The sequence below is a fragment of the Odontesthes bonariensis genome, chromosome 17, assembly GCF_027942865.1.
Source record: "Odontesthes bonariensis isolate fOdoBon6 chromosome 17, fOdoBon6.hap1, whole genome shotgun sequence".
Taxonomy (NCBI): domain Eukaryota; kingdom Metazoa; phylum Chordata; class Actinopteri; order Atheriniformes; family Atherinopsidae; genus Odontesthes; species Odontesthes bonariensis.
Genome location: NC_134522.1, coordinates 26,297,906 through 26,323,432, shown reverse-complemented (window position 1 = coordinate 26,323,432; position 25,527 = coordinate 26,297,906). Strand labels below are relative to the sequence as shown.

Sequence of the window (25,527 nt, the reverse complement as noted above, 5' to 3'; positions counted from 1 at the left end):
TGATGCAAGACGTGAGATTTTAGCAACTAAATGTAAAGGTTTCAGCATAAATCTGGTTCCCGTCCAGGTTACTTTATGTTGGCATGATGTACTTTTTTTCATTCTCTGCTACATGTTAACATGTCACTTTGGCAAGTTAAGAGATGTACAACTGCTAAAAAAAACTACCAGTTCACCCTGTGGTTTACTCCTAAGTTATTTTGTTGTTATCGGCGCGGCTATCACAGACACATGCACAGTTGAGTTGAGCTACGATTACAACTCAACCTAGCCTGGTCCTTGTCCTCAACATTTTATTAGAGCAGAGCGACAGCCTGGAAATGTTTGAAGTGATGGCAAGATGGCATGTGGTCTTAATGAGCTTATTTTCACATTCATTTAAAAAAATGAAAAAAAATAAAAATATGTGAATGGATGCAGCTTTATTGGGAATTAACCTGTATTAAAAAACACTAAAGCTTTGGAGCATGTACAAAACGCTTTGGCCCAATTAAGTTAAGTTGAGACTCAGTTAGTTGAGACGTGAGTTGAAAAGCTCGACTTTGGTCAGACTAGCATGTTTCCAAGCATTTTTAAAGCCTGTTTTTGGTTGGATATGATAATACTTTTTTTTTCTAGTGTCATTCAAACATGCTTAGAGTGTGTATATGCTCAAATGTGTATATGCTTCCCTGCAATCCAGTTCTGTGTCATATTGAAAATACATGACGTATCATGAAAAAGTGAATCAGACAACAAAAGCTACAGACTGTTGAGCAGCTGAAATCTTGTTAACTTAAAAGGAATGGTGACGCAACACAATGGTAAACAAAACTTTTTCTAAATACAATTAACTTTTTAAAGGTTAAAGTTATGTTGCAAAACTTTCCAACAATTCTGTACATGGGGTATGAGTATGAAGTGGTTTAGGCTTGTTTAGAATGGTCTACTATGTTTGCAGGGAGGGGGGGGGGGTTCAACACTTGAAACTAAAGGCTCGTGTATACTTCGCAGCAGTGTGTCGCAGTGAGCTTGTCGCAGACACGACGCAGTTATTTTTGATTTATGCCTTGAAGCGCTGTCTGCGCTATGTTAATCCCACGCCACAACGCAAGAGGGACAATCACAAACAAGCTAGGATTGTGGGTGTTACGGTTACGGAGGTCATTCAACAACAATGGCGACTGGACGAATGCGCACTTTGATTGACATGCAGCTGATCGATCTAGAAATAGAAGAAATATTGCTACTACTGGAGCTGGCAGAGAGGGAAAGAATCGTCACGGTTAGCATGGTTAGCGTCAGCCGGTTAGCAAACCGGAAATACGCATAGTGTAGAGCGGATGTAGAGTTGACCAATCAGAGGCCTCCTTTCTCTCCTCCCTGCGGCGATGTCTGCGGTGAGTTACAATTTAAGTGTTGGCACATTATGTGCATGCAACTAAAACACATTATGGCCTTATTTTGTCACTGTTGATTTAGGTTACTAAGACGAGTCAGCACATGATTACAAGTGTAGTTGTTTGTCAGCGATTGCAGAGATGGTTGAACTCGTATTCATGGTGAAACTGGTTCTGTCAGTACAAAGCATGGTTTCGAGTTGGTATGGCTGACAAGATGACATGTTGCATTTTGGCATGTTGGTTGAGAGAAGTATGTTGGAAGAGGCGTGTCTGGGTGTGAGGTCTGCCTTTCTGCATGATGTCCTGCCATAGGCTGTTGACTGGTGGGCTGGAATAAAGAGATGGAGAAATAACAGGAAGGCACTAGGACCCAGTGACGAAAATGAGTTGGCAGGCAGAGTGGGGCTGAGTCACTGCATGTGTCTGAGAGGCAGTCAGAAACAGAGCAGAGCAAGAGAGCAGAGGTGATCTCACACTCATCAGCACAGGATAACACAACCATGATGGGTTGATTTTAGGGGGGAGGTGGTTGGATAGAGGAAGTGTGCATTTGCCACCACTTGCTCAGCTATGGAGACCAACAAAGTTCTTCATTTCGTGCCTTCTGGTAAGTGGATCAAAGCTCTTAGAGCTGCTTCTCAGCTGCGCACAGCAACGCTCAGCGGTAGAACCTTGGGGTTCCCTACCTAGTGAAACCTGAGAACCCCCCTGTGAAAAACATGTGCAGCCCACTTCCACTTCCACTCTGAAGGATGGCAGATGTGTTTGCGTACATGTTCTACTGTACACACATGGCGGATTGTGTATGTGCTCTTTTTTTTCTTTACTCATAAGAATGTGGAAACGTTCTGGTTTTGATAGGAATCTGTTTTTGTTCTCATTGCAGTTGTAGAAATGCAAATGTTTTTTACTTTTTGTATGAATACGCATTTGTGTGTGTCCGTGTGTGTGTGTGTGTGTGTGTGTGTGTGTGTGTGTGTGCGTGCACAAGTTTTTTTTTCTTGTTGTTTATGTCTGGTATGCAGTAATAGAGGTTTCTTTGTCGTATTTTATCAGTTATGGAACTGAACCTTGGAAAACAATTGCATTGCATTCATTGCATTGCAAACCCTTCGAGAGGAAGCCAGTGTACCTGTCGAGAACTGGCAGCTGGAATGCAGAGGAAGCCTTTGCTCACAGTGCACTTTCTCATGTGTTGCATTGGCAGGCTTGTGCACGATAAATGGAAAGCGATCGACACAGGGCAAGACACGGTTTATGTGTGTGTATGTGTTTCTGCATCTATTTGTTCAGTCTATGTGTGTGTGCGTCTGTGTCCATGAGAAGATGGTAGAAAAGTACGGGGAAACCCATATCAACGAATATGTGTTTTTCCTGCTTAAAGCATGCGTGCTTGTGTGCGTGAGATGGAGGAAGATGGACAGATTAGTGTTGCTGACAGCTACAAGAGAGCAGGGAGTTCTCCCCTCTATGAAAGTCTGCCGAGATCCCGGAGCCCGTTTGGAGGTGTGATGCGGCTGCCTCCTCACTTTCATTTTGTCTGGGAAAACCGAGCAGAATACTGCGTCTCAGTGTGTGTATGTAAAGAGGAGGCTATGTGGAATGATGAGAGTACGGAAACATTATCAGTGTATATGTGTGTGAAAGAGTGTGTTTGTGCTCATTTATGTGTAGGTATATATCAGAGTTAATTTGGGCTGTGTGTGTGTGTGTCTTTGCGTGAGATGCATTGTGCTCTCTAACTACATCCCAGAGTGCGTGTCGAGGCGTGATGGACACTGCTGTGGCTCGTGCTCTGAAGAGCAATTTGCATTCATTTGCCTTGGAGCTGATTAGAGGCGGAGGTGACAGGTTTGATCCTTGCAGCAGAACAATTTGGTTCTGCAGCCTGAAAGGTCTGGTACACAGGAAAGGTGGAGGTTTGAAAAACATCAGTAAGAATTGGAGAAATATCTTGTTGAGTTGCAGCTTATCCATTGAATGGTGTTATTGTGTGTGTGTTGTCTAGGTTAACCTTGGCTCTAAATGCAGGTATTACCAGAACAAAGTGCTCATGATACTGTATATCTGCAGGGATTTGATGACAATATCGATCGTCACCAGTGACTCAACAATTAAATTTCCAGAGGATTAGAGTCTCTGGTTTTCACACTCACTTTGTTGCCCTCTAGATTTACAAATAACGCACAGCAAGCTGCTCTGTGCGGCAAATCTCAGCGTACATAGCAGGAACATGTTGTCCGATAAAAGGTTCAGAAAAAGCTGCTCAGAAAATACAGAAAACGTTTCACTGATGTTGTTGCCAAGGCGCATTATCAAACTCTCACTGCTGCATTTTGCGAGTACACCTCCAGATTGTGTGATTTATTACTGGCAAAATGCTGATGTGTGAAGGAGCAGCAATCTCAGTGGGGGACAGGTCAGGAGATACAGAATTCATTTTGTTGGAAAGACAAAACTTCTATATGCGATTACACAATAGCAAAATACTGCAGTCGTTTTCAGTGCAGTGCACAATGCAGTTTCATAAAGCTTTTTGATTTGCAACAAATGATGACAGTTCATAACAAAAAACGGTAACATCCAGACATGTGCAACATGACGATGGTCCAACTGAAACCTCTTAGACTAGTGCGAGCGAGGTGTCAGACTTCAGGTGTGACAGAGGACCAGATAATCAGTGTTGCATCCGTGACCTGCAGAGCCAGAAAATATCAGCATGGAGGACACATAGTGGCGGTGTGAATTAGTAGTTCGACCATGTGGAAGTGGAGGTGTGTGGGGAGAAAGATGGATGAGTGCATGTGTGCGTGCGCGTGTGCTATAGACGTGACAGTGATCTCTGATCAGTATTCACCGCTGGCAGCAGATCTCAGAAGCTCCAGCCTCTCAGCACAGCCATCTGGGCAGGGGAAGAACGCACATCAACACACATATACAAATTATCATACAGTGCCACACACACACTCAAATCCACCCCAGCACTAAAATATCACCGAAACACATCCATGCAAGACATGACAAGTCCGCCACACACACAGAAGTGCATTCACACAATTCACACGATCCCATCTGCACACACCAGTTGTGTCAGATATTGTCCGTACACACTGAACATAATTATATACACAAATCATTCTATCTACATAATTTGTTGGTTTACACATACAGAATAATTATGTTGATGTGTCAACACACACACTCATCATGCACAGTTCAAAGAACCCAAAATGAAAGACCACAAATTCATTACAATCCGAATTACTTAAACACTTACAGTTACACATACATGCAAGCATGAACACACACACTGTTGTTTTATCTTAATAATTCTTTCTGACACTGTCTCCACACACAAACACATTTATTTACCTGCACACGCCCTGTATATTTGTATCCTGAAAATATCCAAATACACATACACAGTTGTATTGTGGACAGATGTTTATTTTTTTTGGGGGGGGGGGGGGATAAATCTGGCAAAAGGACAAAAGACGCTGATATTTAAGAGTCTGCAGCAGTGCTTTTGTTTTATACTCACCTATTTTAAAAAAACATATTTTTTAAATCTCATCCAATTGCCAATGTCTGTCTTTTCGAAAGCCAAAAGTGAAAGATGAATATTCTGCTAACAAACTTTTTGGGCCATTATTTATTCTCTAAACAAAGGGAACGGACAGACAGACTGAGAAAATACTTCACCTTTGTTCTGAGACTGCCCCAGTGACTCTCCTCACAGACGTTCACCTTGAAACTCTGATTGTGTCGCTCTCCTGTGCCGCAGGTAAAGATCTGCGTGAAACACCCATGTAGGATTTGTACATGACTTCTTTGTAGCCATGTTTGTCCCCTGGAATGGCCGATATATTCTGTTCTTTCAGAATTAGCTCTGTTGGTTACGTGCACTCTAATATTGTGAAGAAACAGCAGAGTGAGTACAAGAAAGCTTAACTGAGTCAGATTGATTTATATTTGTTCCTATATCAGAAATAAAGAATTGCCTCACAGAGCTTCAATAAAAGATCTTTTAAACTTTGACATGGATGAAGAACAACTCTTATCAGTGGTCAGTGGAGAGACACTGGCTTGTGACAATGACATTCAGGGATGTTCTGAATGTCAGCCACAACAGTGTCTCGTGTTTGTGCTGTGGAGTCCTTTCTTTCTCTCTGTGATATCAGTTAGGGTCACCAACACAAACTCCTGGCATTTTTAACCGATATTGTAAATGTAAATGTACTTTATTTATACAGCCCTTTACAGACAATCCTTACCATGTACCAAAGTGCTTTACAGCAGGTAATAAATAAAGAGAAGAATAATTAAAACAATAAAAGAACAGTGAAAGCAATAAAATTCAACAAAATCGAATAAGATAGAATAAGATAAAAGTGTCATCATACTACTGGGTATTAAAAGCAATCCTAAATAAGTAGGTTTTTAGCCTAGATTTGAAGATATTGTGAAAAAAACTAAAATGACCTTACCAGTAACATTTGGGACATGTGTTCTGTACTGTCTGGTTTTATGAAGCTACATTTTAAATAGGCTCATAATGGTTTTGTGTTCATTTTTGGGGACATTTTGAAAAAGTAAGAGTTAAATGGTATTTCATATTTTCATAGCTTTAAAAGTTGAGAGTGAACTACTATTGCAATATTCAGATTGATTTTTTCCCTTTTGAAGAAGTGCTTTGGCCTTTTCACGCCAACATCAAAGACAATTATCAAAAAAGCGGTTGACTTGATGTGCACTTTTTCAGATGAGGCAACTCTTGGCGATTTTTAAAAAAAAAAAAAAAAAAAAAAAAAAAAAAAGTTTGTGGAAAAGTTGACGTGGAACAGTTTGAATACATTTCATTACACAAATTCAGAAAAAAATTCATAAAGAATTCATTGTTCAGTTTGTTATGTGAGAAGACAATTGATGCTCACCTCTATGTGTTTGGCAGATATTAGAAAGATGAATTCATTTTGTCTTCTGCATCATCACTTGGTTTCCAAAATAAATTGTTATTAGTCTTTAAAAGATACATAAAAGATATGCGACTTTAGTCACATTCAACTCCCCTATCCCTAGTAGTGATTTATTACACACAGTTATCCCATTAACATTTAGGAGACAAGTCACATTTAAAGTTCAGTTAAAAATGTGTCCAAACATTCATCCTCTGGACTTACACCCGTCTATGTCATCAGGACTCTCATGCTGTTGTGACATATGCAGTATATGTGGTCTAAAAAACCCCCACAAAGCTTTTATAGGAAAACTCTTGCCTGTTATATATAAAATATGTATATTATGTTCAGGATAATGGTGTGACCCTCATGGCTTCATGAATGCTGGCTTTTTAACTGATGTGACACGCCTTTTTGTCCAGAGGATCGGGTGTCTGTGATTTCCCAAAAATGTAGAAAATCTTTTACATCAGAACACAGAATAGTTTTAACATCAGATTGGTCACACTCCATCGTAATTAAACGTTACCCCAGAGGTGGTGGTGTTTCTTTTATGCATGATTTTTGCATGGTGTGGTGTTTTCACTTGCATTTGTCAGTGTTGTGGCAAACTGTATTCAGTGATAGTGGTTTTCTGAAATGTACCTCAGCCCGTGCAGGGATTCACATGACGGAAGTGTTTGCTTTTGAAGCGGAGCTGCCTGAGGGCCTAAAGATCACAGCCGTTCAGTTTTGGATTTCAGCCTTGTCTCTTGATTATCTGGATCTCTTTCACTTTTGCACTGTGTCCCGTAATGTCTCCATTGAATTTTTGTCTTGCTTCGCACAAAATGCAGCATGAAGACTTCAGGGCATATTAGATTCCTACCAAATTCCTCCCCAGAATTTACTAGTAATTTACATAGCATCTCTTTAAGGAAAAAAACGTGACGTGACGTGTGCTTCTCTTTCAAACCTTTTAATTCCTTATATCATTGTTACTGTATAGCAGCTCCAGGTGAGCATGAATGAAAAGGATCTTTTTTTGTCAGTGGTCAGATAAAATGGGGTTTACATTCAATGTTGGTATGTTCTATCTTGTAAGTACAACCAGTAATTCTGAATAAAGCTATGCCTAATCCACGTATACTAATTATGTTTAATTGTAACCCTGATTATAAAGGAAGGGATTCTCACGGTGATCGACAGTTATAAGGAAGAAATTGATGGAATGCTCTACTTTTCCATCTTCGTTTTAAAGCAGTTGTCTTTACTGCAACAAAGTACATCTTTGGGTCCATGAGGGTTTAAATTATGAAAGTTACACAAGAGAAACCCATATTATGGGGTGCTTTTGTATGGATTTGATCACATTTTGACATGAGGATTACTTTATTTTTATTACATTACACTTACGCTTTTGTCCAAACCAAACTTTAAAAAATGCCGGGAGGTTTCAGGATCTTGCCCATGGGTATTTTTGACATGTAGACTTCAGAAGTTGGGGATCAAATCAGCAACCTTTCTGTTTAAGGACTACCAATTGACCCCCTTAGCCACAGTCACAATAACACTGTGCAGGACAAGTCTCCAGACAGCGATCTTTTGCACACTAAACTATAAAATGGTTCCATCAGAAGCGCCTTCTGCCATCTCCTCTGAGTTGCCAAGTCTCAGTCTTATTCAAAATACAGTAAATGCTTTTAATACAGATTCCCAGCTGTCATTGTCTCCTGTTTTGAAGCTGAAGATCTGTTACCTCACAGAGGCAAAAATACACACTGGCTATAATAAACACGTCACTTTGTCTTTATCTCAGCTTATGAACACACGCATATATTAACCTGATGGAGATACATAAAGACATATAACTGCATGTGAGGTAATAAATACATGCACGATGATACTGGCAGGATCACATATTTGGTTTTGGCTTAAAGTTTGCCAAAGCTATCTTGCTAGTACACACCCAATTAATGCAAACTGTCGCCTACCCCACAAACCATAGCACAGGAAGCAGTACTGAGCACAGGCGAGGCATTTGTTTCAGTTCCTATTCAGTATTGCTCGTGTAGGTGCAACAAGAAAGCGCAGCCTTTTTTTACACAGAATAATGTGTGCTGTGCAGGGTGCATTTTCCTTTGCAGCCAATTCAATATTAAAACCAACAAACAAAACACTCCCGACTGGTAGACACGGAGCTATGCTGCTCTCCTTTCTCTCGATGTAATTATTCCAAGATGTCTGAGGACGCCTGTCTTGCTGAATTCCTAAACCTTGATTTGAAAAGCTTCCTTTTTGATGTGCTCGAGTAGAAATATCAATGTGCTATACAATGTGGCAGTTTTTCTACCAGGGTAACAATGTAAACTTACAAAGGTGTTGGCACAGAAGCTCACGATCACCTCATCGGGGCACATGGATGAGCATGCAGGCACGCACATGTCCGGTCTCATTCTTAACCAACGGGACTTAAACAAGTTGCGTTCAGAACTGCAGGAAAAAAAGCTGCATCACAATGAGTGCAACACATGCTGCAGCCAACGTGGTTGCTTGCACTCAGACTGACATTAATTGTGACATGCTGCTGTTTTCATTAAGCTGTTGATAGCTGCGTTTACACTCAGAGGCCTGTCAGACTTTTCCTTTACACTGCATGTGTGATGTCCTTTTTGTCCTTGCGGTAGTACATGTCCATTTGCTGGAGCAGAGAAATTGCTTCCATATTCCGGCATGTTTAGTGCGGTTGTAATAACATCTGTAGATGGGGGCTGTCTGAGCAGTTTGATGTTATAAGGATAAATGTAGAAGGACTGTGATATGGCAGCTTCCTCTGAAGTAAAGGCATACTGGTATAAAAGTACCATTCACACTGATTGACTAGAGCAGAGAGATCTCACCCACGGAGAAACCTCAGGACATGAAATGGAAGACTATACAAACTGGTATACACATAGTGCTAGGTGGAGGATCAAATAAGCTGACAAGGTTGAGAACGGAAGCTAACCGAGGTTCCTCAATTCAAATTTTGTTGGTGTGGTTTTAGATGCAAGTAAAGATACAGCTAGTGAACAGAGCAGATCAGGGCACAGACACCACCAAGTTTAGTTGTTCAGTTTTCATCAGAACCCCCCCCTAACCCAAACCCCCACCCCCTACCATCAGTATCCAAATCCCTCATTTCCACCTTGTTTTTTGTATGGGAACAGTGGACACAAGTAAGGACCTCACATGAGGCAGAAACATAGAGCGTGTTACAAAACACGTTGTTATTGCATTTTCTCTCCTGCTGCCTCACACTGATTTAGTCTAGAAACTGTCTCTGTGTAGTTCGTAGGAAGGGGGGGGGGGGGGGGTGGACCACAAATGAAAAAGCAGTAAGATGTGCTGTCGGATGGCAGGAAGGCTGGAACAGCATTCAGTAGGTGGCTGTGTGGAGAACAGCAGACTTTAAAGGGAGATAGTGACCTGGCTTTAATCGAGCTAGAGGAAGAGGGGAATGTGCAAGCAATTAGCAGGAATCCCCTAGCACTGTTTTTTTTTTTTTTTTTCATTGCCCCCCCCCCCCGCCCCCCCCCCGTGAAGATTGAGGCAGCCAATTTCTACAGCGAGTGGTTGGTTTGTGTGTGTATGTTGGTGTGTGTAGCGGAACAAAACCTTCAGCTTTTCTGTCACTCTTTCACTGCCTCACTTAATACAAACACGCAGAAACACACCGCCGAGCATCCTCGCTGCAGCAAGTGAGCGTAATGCTACACCTGTGTGTCACTGTCGGAAGGAGACAAAATAGGAGGGGAAGATGGGACAATTACACATAGAAATATGTGGCAAATGAGCAGACAAGAGAAAGGACTTTAAAAGAAATTATGAAATACAGGGGGTGGAGGGGTTTGAATTGCAGCGTGTTCAGGCGCTAACCTTAGTCACGATGCCTTGCCACACCACAGACGGGGCCGGATTCATCCGAGAACTCGCAGTAGCCAGCTCACTTTAACTATAAATCCCTCTGAAGTGAAAGGATTACTGCAGAGCTTTTCAGTCCACAGTCTTGACACCAAGAAGCAAGTCTTAATTCATTGAAAAAAACAAGAAAAAATTGCAGGACTGATCCCCCCCACCCCATATATGTAAATTCACAATTAGTACTTATTCATCATACATTATACAGTGAGCACCACATTTGAACGTGAATTTTTTTTCTCTGGTTACGGCCTCAGTGCCTGTCACAAGAATATTCTCATTTGTTAGTTTTTGCATTGCTTCAACTGATGTTTTTCTTGTTCTAACTTGCTTGGTTAGAATTCCCTGTGTCTCCGTCCCTTTGCTTTTTGCTGCCACCGAGCCCGAAGCGACACTGTTTTCTATCATCTCTTTTATAGATTTGTGTAAACATACACGCAGAAATAGTCTGCAGCTTAAAAGTCACCTACTCCTAAACACACACAAATTTACACTTGGAAACACCCGTATATTATCGGTAACAAAAAGGGCGGTTTGTACACATGGAGGCAATAATGTACAAAGGCATTTGGACAGATATAAACACCCACTCACATACACTCACTCTGCTGTCCAAGATCAGCCCAGTCAAGTCCACCTGTTTGCCAGACAGATTGGCTTTAGCAAGTTTTGTTGTCAAGGCTTTATTGTGACTTCATCGCTGTCAAACATAAGCAAGGAGACACAGCTGTCTGCAGCAGAGCTGGCAGCTTTTTCAAACCAAATCATTTTCATTCTATGTAACATCTAAGAAATATTTTCTAACAGTAGCTCTGGTGTTCTAAATTAAGTATATGTTGACAGTTTAAGCATTCCTCACTGGAAACACCATAGATTTGCAATAGAGTACTTATATATTTGAGTTTGAAAGGATTTTTTTTTTCAATCTGCTGGAAGGACAAAAGTAGATATTTTTCTGCTGATGGGACTCATTGTGATTCAAGGTTCTTTGAGAAAAAAAAAAAAAGCATTCGACAAACAATGAGATTTTTCTTTCCCCCTCGGGTGCTTAACTGCAAAACAGTACAGCGCAGGACAGCGTTTAGTTTAGTGACACTTCGGTTCAACTGCCAGCATATACTGTCAGCTTGCTGATTCAATTCAGACACACAGTCACATTTCATACCTTTTGCCAAACGTTTGCTCCACGGCAAAAGTGCTCATCAAGAAAATTACGCAATAAAACTATAATTACATAAATATGTCAATATTGAAATGATGAATGTATATTAACATCGAGGTAGACGAAGTACCTAAAGTACACTTTAAAAACACTCACATTATAGTGCTTCAGAAACCCCTTAATGGCAGATAAAGTCCCTTATTTTGAATGAAATAAATTCTGAATAATTGTAATGTTCCCACTGAGCGTCGGTCTGCGGCTGCAGCTGCATGCTAATTTCAACATATGACTGAGTGACTGACACCTCATGTTTTGTAGCTTTTATTGATAAGGGCAGAAAGGAAAAAAACAGAACATAACAACAAGAACAAGAACAAAGGGGAAAAAAGGCGAGAAAAGGGCACTTTGAACCTCAAGGGGCAAACGGGCAGGTACAGTACTGGACCACCCACAGCACCCTGCTTTGGATGTGTGAAATGTCATGTCCAGCACATTGTACATTTTTATTCGAGAAAGAAACACATCAAATACACTGCTTTCCAAATACTTCAGTGGTGTTTTCTGACGTGTTCATTTAGCTTTTTCATTTGAAAACCATAAAGAACATCTGTATTTTAGGGAACAGTCATAAACAATGTGTGACAGAATTGAAAAGTGGATGGGCTTGCAAATAACGGCTTTAATTTTTTTCTCTACCTATTGATCATTTATTTTGTTTTGTATATCCTTATATCTGTTGTTACATTTAACCAACAGCACACAAAGCAGTTTACCAACTAAGAAAACTGGCAAATGTATTTGTGGCTCCTCCTTAACATCCAGTAGCATGCTAAAGAAGAATTTTATCAATGAAAAATGTGAATCTGATGGAGTTGGGATATATCCTTAAATACTGACTGTCAGTGTCAACAAATTTTGTTCTGATTATTCAAGAAATTATTTTACAGACTAGTCCCCACACCAACATCTCTTCTTGGTGGATGCATAGCCTTTTCCAGTATGATGTCACTTTATCCTGACTGTGTTATCAGTTGTACGCTGCTTGCTACATGCAAAGTCATGGTTAACGTTCCATCTCTGCATGGTTTCTGTACGACTGCGACTACTGATCATTTTCTGTGTTGGTGTGTAGAAAAACGAGAGAGAACACAAACCCAATTTCCAGAACACACTGTAAACATTTTTCTAAAATCCAACAAAAAAAACTGAAAGCAACTCTAGAGAAGTTTGTGAACGTTAAAACTATGTACTTGTAACTCATCTTGAAGTTCATCAACCTTTATTTTGCCCTGAAACTGCCCTGGAGCACCCAAAGGGCTGAGAAATAGTTTTTGTTTCCAGACCGGCACAACATTATTTTTCTTGCTGTACCACGTAATGCACCAGCAGCCAAATAACACAGTAAATAAAGTTTAAAAAAAAAAGAAAACCTCCGTGGTAGATGCAATGAAGACATCACCATAGGAGGAAGTGAGGAGGAAGAGATTAAATATACGATCAAGACACGGGACATAAATGAATATCTAATTCAACTTTTATGCTGGAGAGTTGAGAGAAAAATAAAGGTGCAAGATGGATGCAGAATTAGCTTTTTTTTTGCTATCAGTAAGTGTTAGTCTGTAAGTAGTAAGTCAGTAAATAACTTAGCTCACTTGCTCTGTCACGCTTGCTTTGCTTGGCTGTGTCGGTGAAGTTGCTGACAAGCAGGTTTTAATGAATGAAAAGAATACGATCGTGATCATTTCTCCCTCTGCTCTGTGTCGGCTGTAAATCAGGGAGGAATGGCAATGTGATTAATTCCTGTAATAGAACTAATGAAACATTTGGTCAAGACATTCATTGTAGTGCTATGTATAATGGGAAATACACAACATCACAACAGCAGCGGGTCTGTTAGAATCTTATCTATATATATATATATGTGTATATATATATACATATCTATATATATCTCCTGTTTCAGGCTGACATGGAATTAAAGGATAAGACCGGTTTTTTGACATTGGGCCCTTGATTTCACATTATAACATGATGTTCTACTCACCCCTGCTTGTTGTTGAACATTTGGAGCTGTTCCGAAGATATTCGCGAGGCGTCTGGCTGCTCTCTTGAGATATTCGGCCATGAAACGATTTCCTATGGGCAAGCTTATACAGGCACAAACTATGCTGTTTATAATTTATTAATTACTCTACACTAGCACTGATAACGTGGAGGTGCGTCGCTTACTTAAAAAAATCCGGGTTATTGTAATTTTGATTTTTTTCGTCGCAAAGTGGGTGTTACTGACGTCATCGTCGTGCTACTGCCACAGGCAGCCCACAGACCTGCTGCCTGTTTATTCATTCGGCTAAAATTCAAAATTAGTAACCCGGATTTTTTTAAGTAAGCGACGCACCTCCACGTTATCAGTGCTAGTGTAGAGTAATTAATAAATTATAAACAGCATAGTTTGTGCCTGTATAAGCTTGCCCATAGGAAACCGTTTCATGGCCGAATATCTCAAGAGAGCAGCCAGACGCCTCGCGAATATCTTCGGAACAGCTCCAAATGTTCAACAACAAGCAGGGGTGAGTAGAACATCATGTTATCATGTGAAATCAAGGGCCCAATGTCAAAAAACCGGTCTTATCCTTTAAGTTTTCCTCATGCAAAAATGTTTGGTCAGTCTTTGCCTAGACCTCTAATTTATACAAGGCGCACTATGTTGCACATATATTGATTCCATGCATACACAACATTTAACTCCTTCAACGTAAATCTGAAAAAGGAAAATTTATTACAGATAACCTAGACCTTTTATTTTTTCTGGTTTGGTCCTCTTGTGAGCATGTTTGCTCATCACATATATCAGTCTTATTTCTGTTAGGTCCTGTGACATTTCCCCACCTTGTCTCTACTTATATTTGGTGTTTTCTGGAGATGTCTTGTCAGCCTCTAAAGCATGACAACAAATCCATGTGTTGACTTGTGCACGTGCAGGGCTCAGACGGAGGTTTGTATTTTCAACAGTGGCATTACATACCACAACTTAAAGGGGAGCCAAAGAGCGAAATGGAGCCAAATTCTCAACCGATGCTTTAAATCTTTAGTTATTTAGTTTTAATCTTTATTTTACAAACATAAGTACATGGGAAATAATTTTCAGTGTCTTCACTTTCAGTATCTTCATAGGATTTGGAAAACTTAAAAAAAAATTCATAGCAGCAACACATTCGAAAGTTTAGAAATAGACATGCTTGTGTATCATCACCCTTACTTATATTTACTCTTTTTAAGAACTGAGGATACAAATTGTTTCTGTTTTCTAAAAGCTTCTCAGCAGTCCCTGTCATCAATTAATTCTCTTCATGATGCGCCATACAGTTTCAGCACATCTGGATCACAGGCAGGCAATTCAAGGAAATGCACTCCGTATGCCGCATTGGTGGCAGCATATGTTTGACCAAAATGTATTTTTATATATATATCGTCTCCGCATAAGTAATATGGCACAGAGACACGGGTCCTTGTAGTTTGGTACTTTTTGATACCCAACCCTTGCAACCTCACCTGTCACTAATTAATCTGCTGACTGAATGATCTTCTACATTTTTCTTTCTTTGTCTCTTTCTAAACTTATTGAGTGTGTTGCTGGCATCAACTTCTAGATTTGTTCATATTTTCTAAATACGATGAAGCCGGTGAGTAAAGACACTGAGAATCGTTCCCTTTGCACTTTTTAATTGAGATAAGTTAAGAAATTACAAGTTTTTTTTTTTTTTTTTTTTTGGGGGGGGGCATTTTAGAAAACTTCCCAACTATTCTGGAAATGGGGTTTGTGAAAACAGATCACAGGTTCAACGAGTCCTCGAGTTCCAATGAGTTTACAAATGGTTCTCCTGTAATAAGCATGCAAGAAAACATATAATGTTACATTTGCAGTGGACATAATGACAAACTGAAATATTTCTAAGTAAATGTTGTCAGGATGGTTTAGACAGAAAGTGTTGGTTTGCCTTAAAGTATGGCCCTACTGAACGTGAAAAATACAGTGCCAGCACATACCATGAGTTGCCATTTACAATGCGTGTGCAATTAACATGCTGACTGAAGTTCTATAAAATTCCTTTGGGGTAAAAGATAAAGAAAAGAACATAAATAAAGGCCAAATGTGGACCCGCTTTTTAAAATGCGTCTATGAGTAAACAGACTGGCCCGGAGCAGAGCGTCGGAATTCCCTCTCTGTGGGCTCTCTCAACAACCAGAGCTCCAGAGGACGGGTGCCAAGACAGCCTGGAGGCACAATTAGCCAGCCCTCTCTCCTCTGTGCTGGCCCAGCCCTTGTAGATTCCCCTACAAACACAGTAGGGGCACCTTTTAATCTCTTGCCCTCTTCACTTAAAACACTGTGTCACCTCCATCGTAAATTCCAGGGTCCGTCCCTCCTAGGGGTTCTGGCATCTGTCTTGAATGTACCTGCAGCACTCTACCCCGCCATATATCAGCCGACTTGAGAAGGGAACTTGGCACAGGTTCCACCTGAATTGTTTTTGCACCGTGCAGAATTTAAAATATTTTCAGAAGGAAATGAAAACAAGCCACTTTTGTATCCTCACAATATAACAGACTTTTGTCTATTATTGTGTTCAAAAGTGTGCGTCTTCCACACATTTTTGACGAATTGAAGTTCGTTCCTCAAACAAAACAAAAAGTTAGTCTTAATCGGGGCCCCAGGAGAACTGCGGGGTAGCATCGGAAATGTTTTTTTTTTTTTATCTTCAAATCGAGCGACTGACCAAACTTACAGAGAATATATTAGGTACTTCCCTTTTAGTTGATGAAAAACCTGCTGCTATAATTCAACACCACAAGAGATATATCTGTAGCATGTGGGCAACACCCCACAAAATTAGCAAGCTTGTGTTGAAATTCATGACTCCTTTGGTTTATTCTAATTTTATCGCCTGCCTGTAATGTGCCATTTCAATTTTTCTGGCACAATTGTAAATTATGGTGATCATTAGTAGACTTTTCTGTTGTCTGATGGCTGGAAACAATTCCCACCAAGCACATCTTTGTTCCAGTTAAAGAGGAAATCAAGCATATTAGTGACTTCATGTTTGATTTCTTAAGTTGCCATACACAAACTGCAAAAGTTAGGAAATATCCAGAGTTGGACAAGCATGCTGGGCTCTGTTTACAATGAGATATTGTGACTATCGCCAGTGTTATTGTTTTAGCTCAGTCACAGAATTTGTTGTGGCTAGAAAGGGAAGTAAGATGGCTAGGATACAGTTTGAGCGATTTCAGCTTGGACCTAGAGTTATTCTCGCCCAGCCTGGTTGTGGCAGAAGTTTGGTCACAGCAGAATCAGTGAGACTCCACATCTCTGCCAAGACTGGCTGCATCAAAATCCAATGGTTCCAAGCTGACACAGCATTGGACAGGGGGGACGAAGGGAGGGCTTGAACACAGTCAAGATGGATGGACAATGTTTGCCAGGTGTCAGGATATCTGGCACCAGAATGATGATTGTGTTTTGCCATAGAGTTTATCTCTGTGTTCATTGCTGATGTTTATGTTCCTCCGCTGTAGGGTCGATCACATCAATCACACGGTAACTGGAAGATTTTAACTATACTTAAGAACATTTGCCTTATTTCCTCTTGCATGTTTTGAGCATTGTTTTTAGAGAATTGCCAGCAGGAGTCCCTTAAAATTCATTTTTCAGCCTGTTCAGCTTCCAGGGTTGTTACATATTAGAATTTGTTCCCTGCTGCGTTCCAAAATATTAAATTGGCTGCTGCTTTTAAAAGGGTATTAGAGGGGATAGCCATTGTTTAAACTCAACCATAACTTCTCACATTGACATCTCTCCCAACTGAAAATAACCAAAATTCAGTTTAAGCTTTTGGGGAAATTACAGAGCAATGCCACTTGGTCGAGCTATTTTTTCCTTCCATTTGCTTCCTTATTTTGAGTGAAGACCATTTTTTGCCCAAAAGAGTCATTCTCAGTGGGCTAAAACAAGTTTTGTTCTCCGTATAACTGTGTTATGCCTGGTAGCGAACAGCCGGGTGTGCCAAAGTCTTCAGCTGTAATGCCACTTTGTGACTTAAGAGGAGTAGTAAATCATATTAAGTGTGAGAGCCTGCATTCACCTTCAGGGTTATATTTTGTGATGCAGTTGCCATAGGCAATAAGGGGTTGCTTCAAATTGATGTTTTTTTTCTTTCTAACAGCGGGGAGTCACATTCCACTCACTTTATTTCTCTTTTATGAATCGGGATCAAAATTAGGATTCAGAGTGGCAGAAAGGGTCGACAGGCCTTTGATTTATAGCCCACGACTATTTGTGGTTCTGTTGATGGAAATCATTGGAACATATTGAGTAACATTTTTCTCCTGAAATCCTCTGCCTGTCTCTGTCAGACAGCTTGCTGTTTCACTTGTCAAACCGTTGCAATACCACAGTTCTGCAGAGGTAACAAGAAGCTCCTTGACTCTTTCTTTTTTTCCCCAGCTCATATAAGATGAAGGTTTATGTTTATCAGAGGGAAGAGTTTGTCATACGGCATGTACTGACACAACACCCAGTGTTGAGCACAGCAGATGTTGCCTTGCTTGTGGATCAGTTGTATCATGTAAACTTAACTGACTGACAGATGTTTTTCTTATGTATATGTTGGGCAGTGATGAAAGGGCTGACTAACACAAACAAACACACACACACATGTAGTCCTCGCCGATCAGGAAAGACGTTAAGACTCTTACCAACTCAGACTTCCTGCTCGCAAGTCGACAGCTTCCTCTATTTTCAAAACGTTTTTAGGCATCTTATTTTGCACGAAACAGTCTTGTGTTTCTCTTCCTGGAAGAGTTGTTTCTGCCGGTCACTGAAATATTGTTTAATTAAAGGATTATTAACCTTGAGAATGTCAGAAGTAAATTACATTCAATTAATTTTGTTTGGGAAGCTGATGCTTTATTTAAGCTAAGCATTTGTTAAAAATGTCTGGCTGTTGCACAGCATGCACATATTTTGTCTGATGTCCTTAATCATTTCTCTGCACATCACATGTCATTCCTTTTCCATTGCATCCGTCTGAGGGATAACAGAGGAGATTTGACAGATTATGTCGACAGATTCTTTCCTTCACTTTTACATATTCATCCCTTTATGCATGAGAAATAAAAGCACATATTGTTGCAAACTCATCATTTCTGCGTTTGGCCTTAAACAATGCAGGACATAAAAATGTTTTGAGTTTGATCACAGGACAAAATGCAAAAAGCACAAATCCGTACTTTGTCACAACATGCTTCTGCTATGATGTGTAGTAGCCTGTGCATAAATGTGACTCATGTTTCATAAGAATTTGAGAAACGATTATGTCAGTTATTAGCACTGATCTTCTTTGAAGTGCTGCTCTCAGTGCAAGATAAAAGGAAACAGTCAAATTCGCATACAAAGCAAGCATCTACCTGTTCCTACGCCTATATAATCCGTTTTTGTTTTCTCTTTTATCATATATTATGGCTGAGTTATGAAACTATAATAATAATTAATTCCGACTGGAATAGTATTTCAAGACTCTCAAGGATAAGTCAGTTAAAAACAAATTATTTAAGTTGAACTCAAAGTTGAGTGAAAGTATTGTTATACACTTTAATGAAAGTTTATGAAGTAAAGTCCACTCTTCATCATAATAGTTTACTTCGACCTCTAAACTTCAGCAGTTAAATGTTGAACTTTTATCTTACATCATCTCTGTTGACTTTACACACGATAAGAGATTTATTCTTAAATTCCTCCTGTTTATTGACATGGAATAAACATGCCAATGTACAATTGCATGCCCCTGTCAGTTGTTTTTTGTATCCTGTTATTTTCCTCCAATTTTAGCGAATCTGATTTTGGTTTTACAGCAGAATAGCCTTCACGACTGCTAATGAAGCTGTTTCTGAAAGACCATCAGAGCATGAAGTATGCAAAAGCCCTTAATCAGCTGTAACAGCTATGTAGAGCATGCAGCACATTATAGAAGACATAGACGGACATTAACTCCTGAAATAAAACAAATGATGCCGTTTAAGGTAGTTCATTTACCTGTAGCCTGGCCGTCTGCTCACAATTGCAATAATAGTAATAATAATATATTGTAGTAATGGTGCCCTCTGACCTTGTGGCGAGTTAATGTTACTTGATTGGTCATAAAGTGAAGTTTCTCAACACAGCAGCACAAATGTTTCTGCTTTATTGTAATTGATCCAGCAAAGCCAGTAACATGGATACCGTGCATTCCCCTTAAATTCTTCCAAATCTCTCTCTGCATCTGTCATTTCCAAACAGCTCAATACAAGCCGAGCACATGAATTTTCATGATCAGAGCACTCCACAGTAAGATGCAGCATCCACAGGAAGCTGGCATGATGTGACACATACATAAATGAACACTCGCAACAGAGGAACCTTCCATGATACAGAAAAATAAGGATTTTGTTTTTGGCATCTCTGTCTCCTCACATGGATTTCTTTCAAAATCTTTTACTTATTTTTTTCCACTTTCAAGAGTCATGGCATTTGATGCAACGTTGTTCTCAGTCGTGCTCCTCCGGCTGTTGCTGCTGCTTTTGTTACCGCTAATAATGGCAATAACAATGGGGAGAAAATGAATTCTAATTTACAAAAAGCTGTGCCACTTAATGTCATTTCCACTGTTCTTATCCGACTCTTCCAAAGCATACTGTAAACTGCGACTGCTGACATGCTGTATTTGTAACTGTGATGCTGGATACTCCTGGTTCCATGTTAAAAATTTTTATTTGTATTTGATTTTCTCCAATAAAACACAGTAACGGTAACTCAGTGATACATTGCAATATTGATTGTGATATTTTTTTCTTAATTGATATCAGAAGTATTTTGGAAATATTAGTAGATCCTACAAAGTAAGACTGGCATCACGAGTTGTGATACTGATAATAATAATGATAACACATAATTACCTTAATTTAGCTTAGAGAGATTTGACAAGAAGACTCTCAGTACTTTATGTCCTTGATACTTTGCCATACATTATTTGTATATACATTTACTTCTTTTTACTTGTGACATAAGTGACAGAACACCTTCATTTCCCTCTTTCCTGTTCACATTCTTGTCCCTTGTCAGTTGTCATGCATCTCCTTGTTAATTCTACCACTTGACTGCGGTTGAGTAGTCAGCCGCCGCATTTACTCGGTCAAATTAGCTTCCACCAGATTTGGAGCACTCCCATATTTTGATCATTACGGCTGTGCACTAATACAGAGTCTTCCCCATTAAGCAGAAAGGAGCAGAAAGTAATCAGTTTGATTGAGGGGGGAAAAAAAATGCTGCCTTATTTTTTGCTGCTTAAAAGGTCTGACAGAAATCTAAAAGTCGCTTCATCAAGATGGCTACACTGTGTCCCAGCCAGCATTCCTCCCATGAGTGATCATCTGTCAGTATGTTCACTAATAGGGGAGAGGCCAGTGTAACGTGTTTGTCTTGTTTCTGCTGTCATGGTGGGAACCAAACCCTGACTGGACACCAGCTTATGGGGACTTCTTGTAAATATGGGACCCTTCATTTTTTCCTCATGGGTACAAAGTCATTTTTGAGTTAGAGCTTTTAGTTAGGTTAGAGCTAGGCTATGGTTACGGTTTAAGGTTGTGGTGGTTAAGGTCAGGGTAAGGGGTGTGCATTGCGTCAGTAGATAGTTCCCATGGTCATATGAACCAGAGTGTGTGTGTGTGTGAGAAAATGAAGAGGGGATGAATAGAAACAAGCATTTTGCTGGAAACCCTGAATTTATTTATAAAGGCAAGGGCCAAAAAAATCTATTATTTGCTGTAAATTTGGGCTGCTGCTTTACCAGGAAAAAGTCTTGAGTTGAGGACAGTCCTAGTTATTATGGAGGTAAAATGATCTCGACTCTGCAAGTACCGAATGCTGTGTTCATTCTGCTTATTCTCTGCAGTTAAAAGTGTTGAATACATCAGCTGCGAGCCAGTTACAGAGCAGTGATGTGATCAACCTGCGCGTGTAGTGTGGGAAAATGATGGGTCTGTTTACACGAGTGCTGTAACAATCAAACACAGCCAGTTATAGCGGTAAAGCAGAGAATCCTCCCAATGGCAGCATATCTGAGAGGTACAGAGAGTTGTTTTGACACGGGGACCTGTCAGTATCAACAGGTCAGATAATGGTTCTTGTTAATTTGATGAGTAAGATTTCCCTTTGTCATACATCATTGTGATTTCAGTAGTCAGTTGAGGGATAGTACCTGTGAGACATGCTGTTCTTTGGTTTTGAGATAGGCGTGTAAACATATTGACACAATGCTCAAGGAAACCCTAACTGAAGTCCGAAACCTCCCCGCCTCCCACCCACCACTCCCTTCCCTCAGCATGAGCCCATAATGTCTCAATAACCTTCAAAGTATCCCCACTCCATGTCTGCCTCGCCTTTCTGTGCGATCCACATGCTGCACACATCCACAGGGCTGCGTGACAAACACTCCAAAATGTTGTACTCTAAATTCCCCCTCTGTGCATTTGTAGTCGAGCGCTTCACCAGATTATAGGTTTAATTCAAAAAGGAGATATCCACCATTTTGAAAAGTGCTGCATACCACCATTACAAAACGATTGCTTGCCCGGAAGCAACGCTCACTGTGGGTTATCATTGATTGTATAAGTGAAGTCAAGATGTTTCACAGATGACAAGAGTGTGTGAGTGCATGGCATATAATTACATTGACTGTCTTGTGACTAAGCTTAGACAAAAGCTATGTTATCTACACAGAAACAAATCTTGCTTTCCAGTTTTCTGTAGAAAAAAGATAATCGAAGCTACAATTTTGTCTTGCATTGATTATGGGGATGTGATCTATAGGCATGCACCACTCTCTAATCTTAAGGCACTCGATACTGTTTATCATTCAGCTCTTCGGTTCATTACTGGAGATCCCTACATTACTCATCATTGTTTGTTGTATGACAAAGTTGGGTGGGCTCCACTTTCTCAAAGAAGGGACATGCATTTATTTATGTTTATTTATAAGGCCCTTACTGACAAGCTTCCACTCTATATATCCTCTCTTTTAGTTAGGTATGCAAATCCATACCAAACCCGTAACAGCAATTTGCTGGAGGTACCGTATGCCCGCACTGAGCTGGGCAAAACTGCTTTTAGTATCTGTGGACCTTCAGCATGGAACACTATGCAACAAAGGGTGGGTCTTGATACTTTTATGTCTCAAGACCATTTTAAAGAAATGCTCAGAGGTTTTTTATCACATTCATGTACTTGTTTTAATTCATAGTTTGTTTATTTAATACTTTTTACATGATATATGTTGTGTATATGTTGCTTTATATATGTCTTATATATGTTTATTTTATATTTTTATATTGTTATATTTTATATGTTTGTTTTTTTACTCGACATCATTGTAAATGAGGGTCAGGCCCTCAATGATTTTTCGAGTTTAAATAAATAAATCAAATCAAATCAAATAATTGCATGTTTAGATCATGGAACTGATTTACACTTCCTCGTTTGGATTGTTGAGCTTGTTAGGTTGGGGGAAGACATGCTGTGCCTTTTTATCGGTAATCCCTGATCCTGGTACGGTTGAAAATTAAAATGTTACCTCATTGTGCCAGCACAGTTGAGGGTTGAGTCACATATATCTATGGACGAAGAAGGAAAAAACATTTTTAGCAGAGATCACGGAGATGGTAGATGGAGGAGATCGAAGCTGGTCCACGTTTACTGTGGACTTAATGGGGGGGGGGGGTGTAAATCCATTCATGCGGTCTGGGAGTGTGTCACTGCTTCAGAGAACTGTGGCTGATATTAAAAAGAGATGGTCTGACCCTGAAACTACTAAAATTTCATAGCCATTCATAACACCTCGGGTCAGGCGATTAATTCCACACACCTTTAATGTGATCGATGATTCCTACCACATTATGCAAAGTGCACCACAGGTTTGGACCTGAATGCTTCCCAAACTGCAAAACTGTTACATTACTTGCAGGATGATACATTTTCTCCAGACTTTGCTTCCAGAGCAACTCATTCCATGTCAAATGAAGCTTTTATAGATAATAACTTGGACTTTTGCTCAAGTCATACTTGAGATCTAAATGATCTTAAATAAAGTTCCTGATTTAATTGTGTCTCCTGCCAGCATTGGATTTTTATGACATGGGTATCAACCTGCTGTACGTGTTCAAAGTGACTTAATATGTAAATGTGCATCGGGCAAGCTTCATTAGCATAATTAAGCCACACGTGACGAGGTCAAAATTTCAGCCCATAAAACATTTCCACAATTTTAATGAGCAATAACGCGGCCATATCTTTCAGAATGGGGTCACCGTACATTATTGGTCCCTGCTGTTTTCAGAGATGAGACCCAGATCGATATCAAATGTTTTAGTCAGTATGGGACAGTAAGGCGAGACACTGCTGATGAATAGTGTAAAATGAAAGTATATATGCAGATGAGATAATGAAGATTTTCCTCTATTCCCAGGACAGAAATCTTAACATTAGATAAGACCTAAAATTTCCTGTTACATTTTAACAACACATAAAAAGGATTTATGCTGCTAACGGCCCGAATGATTCTGATGTTATATGATGAGGCTGCGAGTGGTATTTAAACAAACTTTTTAGTGAGAACCTTCAGAATTATGTGGGGAAAAGACCATGGAAAGAATGATATGGCTCGTAAAACAATTTGATTGGAAATAGTTAATTACTAGTTAAGATATTAGTAAATGAACCCTCCCCCATTGATAACCCTCAACATGTCAGTCATATGTTTAGATAGTGCCTCATTTGCATATTTAATTAAACATGTCTCATAGATAAAGCTTTGTGTTATTGGTAGTTTTTATCCACTTGGGTGAAAGAGGACATGTTAATCAAAGAAGAGCCCAAAATACTCAAAGTTGCTTCCAAAAAGAAAAGAAAAATGTATTTTTTTTTTTTTATCTTTAATGTCTCAGTTAAAGGAAAACTGTGGCACAACTCTGTGAAACCAGCCACAATACAAAAACAGTCATCACTCAGCTTACTAGTTTCTACTAAAACCTTGAAACTGGCAGCAATGCTGTATGAGTACGGTAAACTACGGAGTGTGCTTTCACGATAATGAAATGATACGTCAGCCGCCGCCAGAGTGTGTCACACTTATGTGTGTTTGGTGGTTCTGCAGCTCTGTTGTACAGAGGAATGATATGTATTCCCATTAGCCTTGAGAAACACGAACGATACAACCACATCTGTCAGTTTCTTAAAAGAGGTGAAAGATATTGGCAGCCATATACTTACATGAAGACACTAAGTGGGAGCGGCACGAATAGCTCCTGCATGGTGTCGCTTTGTTGCTCCTAATGATCTTTAGATGGCAAGTGTTTTTATGATCAAATTCAAGAAGAATCGAAAGATGATAATAGGTAGATGTGAGATTTTGTGTGCAAACGCAAAGGTCGCTTTCACTTATGCACCAGCCCCAAATAAGTGATCGGAGGTCATATGATGAAGCCAGTTTGTATTTATGTTAATTCATCACACCAACGTGACTGGTAATAGCTAATTGTTGCCGTTGTACGCGTCTCCCTTAGTGATTCCTTTCTTTCTCTGTTTTGCTCTTGCAGAGGCGCCTCCGTCTGGGATGTCCAAAAATGGATACTTCTTTCAAGAAATGGGTGAGTCTGAGACGCCGCCTGGAGAAATGAACTGTTTGCAAAAGGAACCTGTAAGTCTGTGCCATAATGTGAGCACAGTCACCGTTCTCACCGCGAAGAAAACCACAGCTCAGAGGTTTTGTTCTAGAAGCATCTCTCTACCTGTAAAGTGCTTTTTACAGTATATCCATAAAAGATGTGCCTGGAGATTGGAGCTGCAGCACTGACGGGAAAAAAAAAAAAAAAAAACCCTCCCAGCTCTCACACTCCACTACATTTGGATATAAATAATGAACTTTGCTCCGTCTGTTATGATAACGGCAGTTTCATTACCTTCAAGCTAAGGAGAGGTTCCCAATTAGTATGTGCAGCA

At 39.9% G+C, this 25,527-nt stretch overlaps 1 protein-coding gene across 3 annotated transcripts in view; it reads left to right on the top strand.

Moving 5' to 3' along the window:
* The first annotated feature begins 1,817 nt into the window (after positions 1-1,817).
* The window catches only part of slc4a11 (solute carrier family 4 member 11), a 90,990-nt gene continuing 67,280 nt past the window's right edge, over positions 1,818-25,527 (top strand). For all 3 annotated transcript variants that reach the window (XM_075447505.1, XM_075447504.1, XM_075447502.1), the window contains exons 1-2: positions 1,818-1,989; positions 25,125-25,175. In XM_075447505.1, coding sequence (XP_075303620.1) covers positions 25,152-25,175 — 24 coding nt within the window. In that variant the 5' untranslated portion in view covers positions 1,818-1,989; positions 25,125-25,151. The remainder of the gene's footprint in view (positions 1,990-25,124; positions 25,176-25,527) is intronic.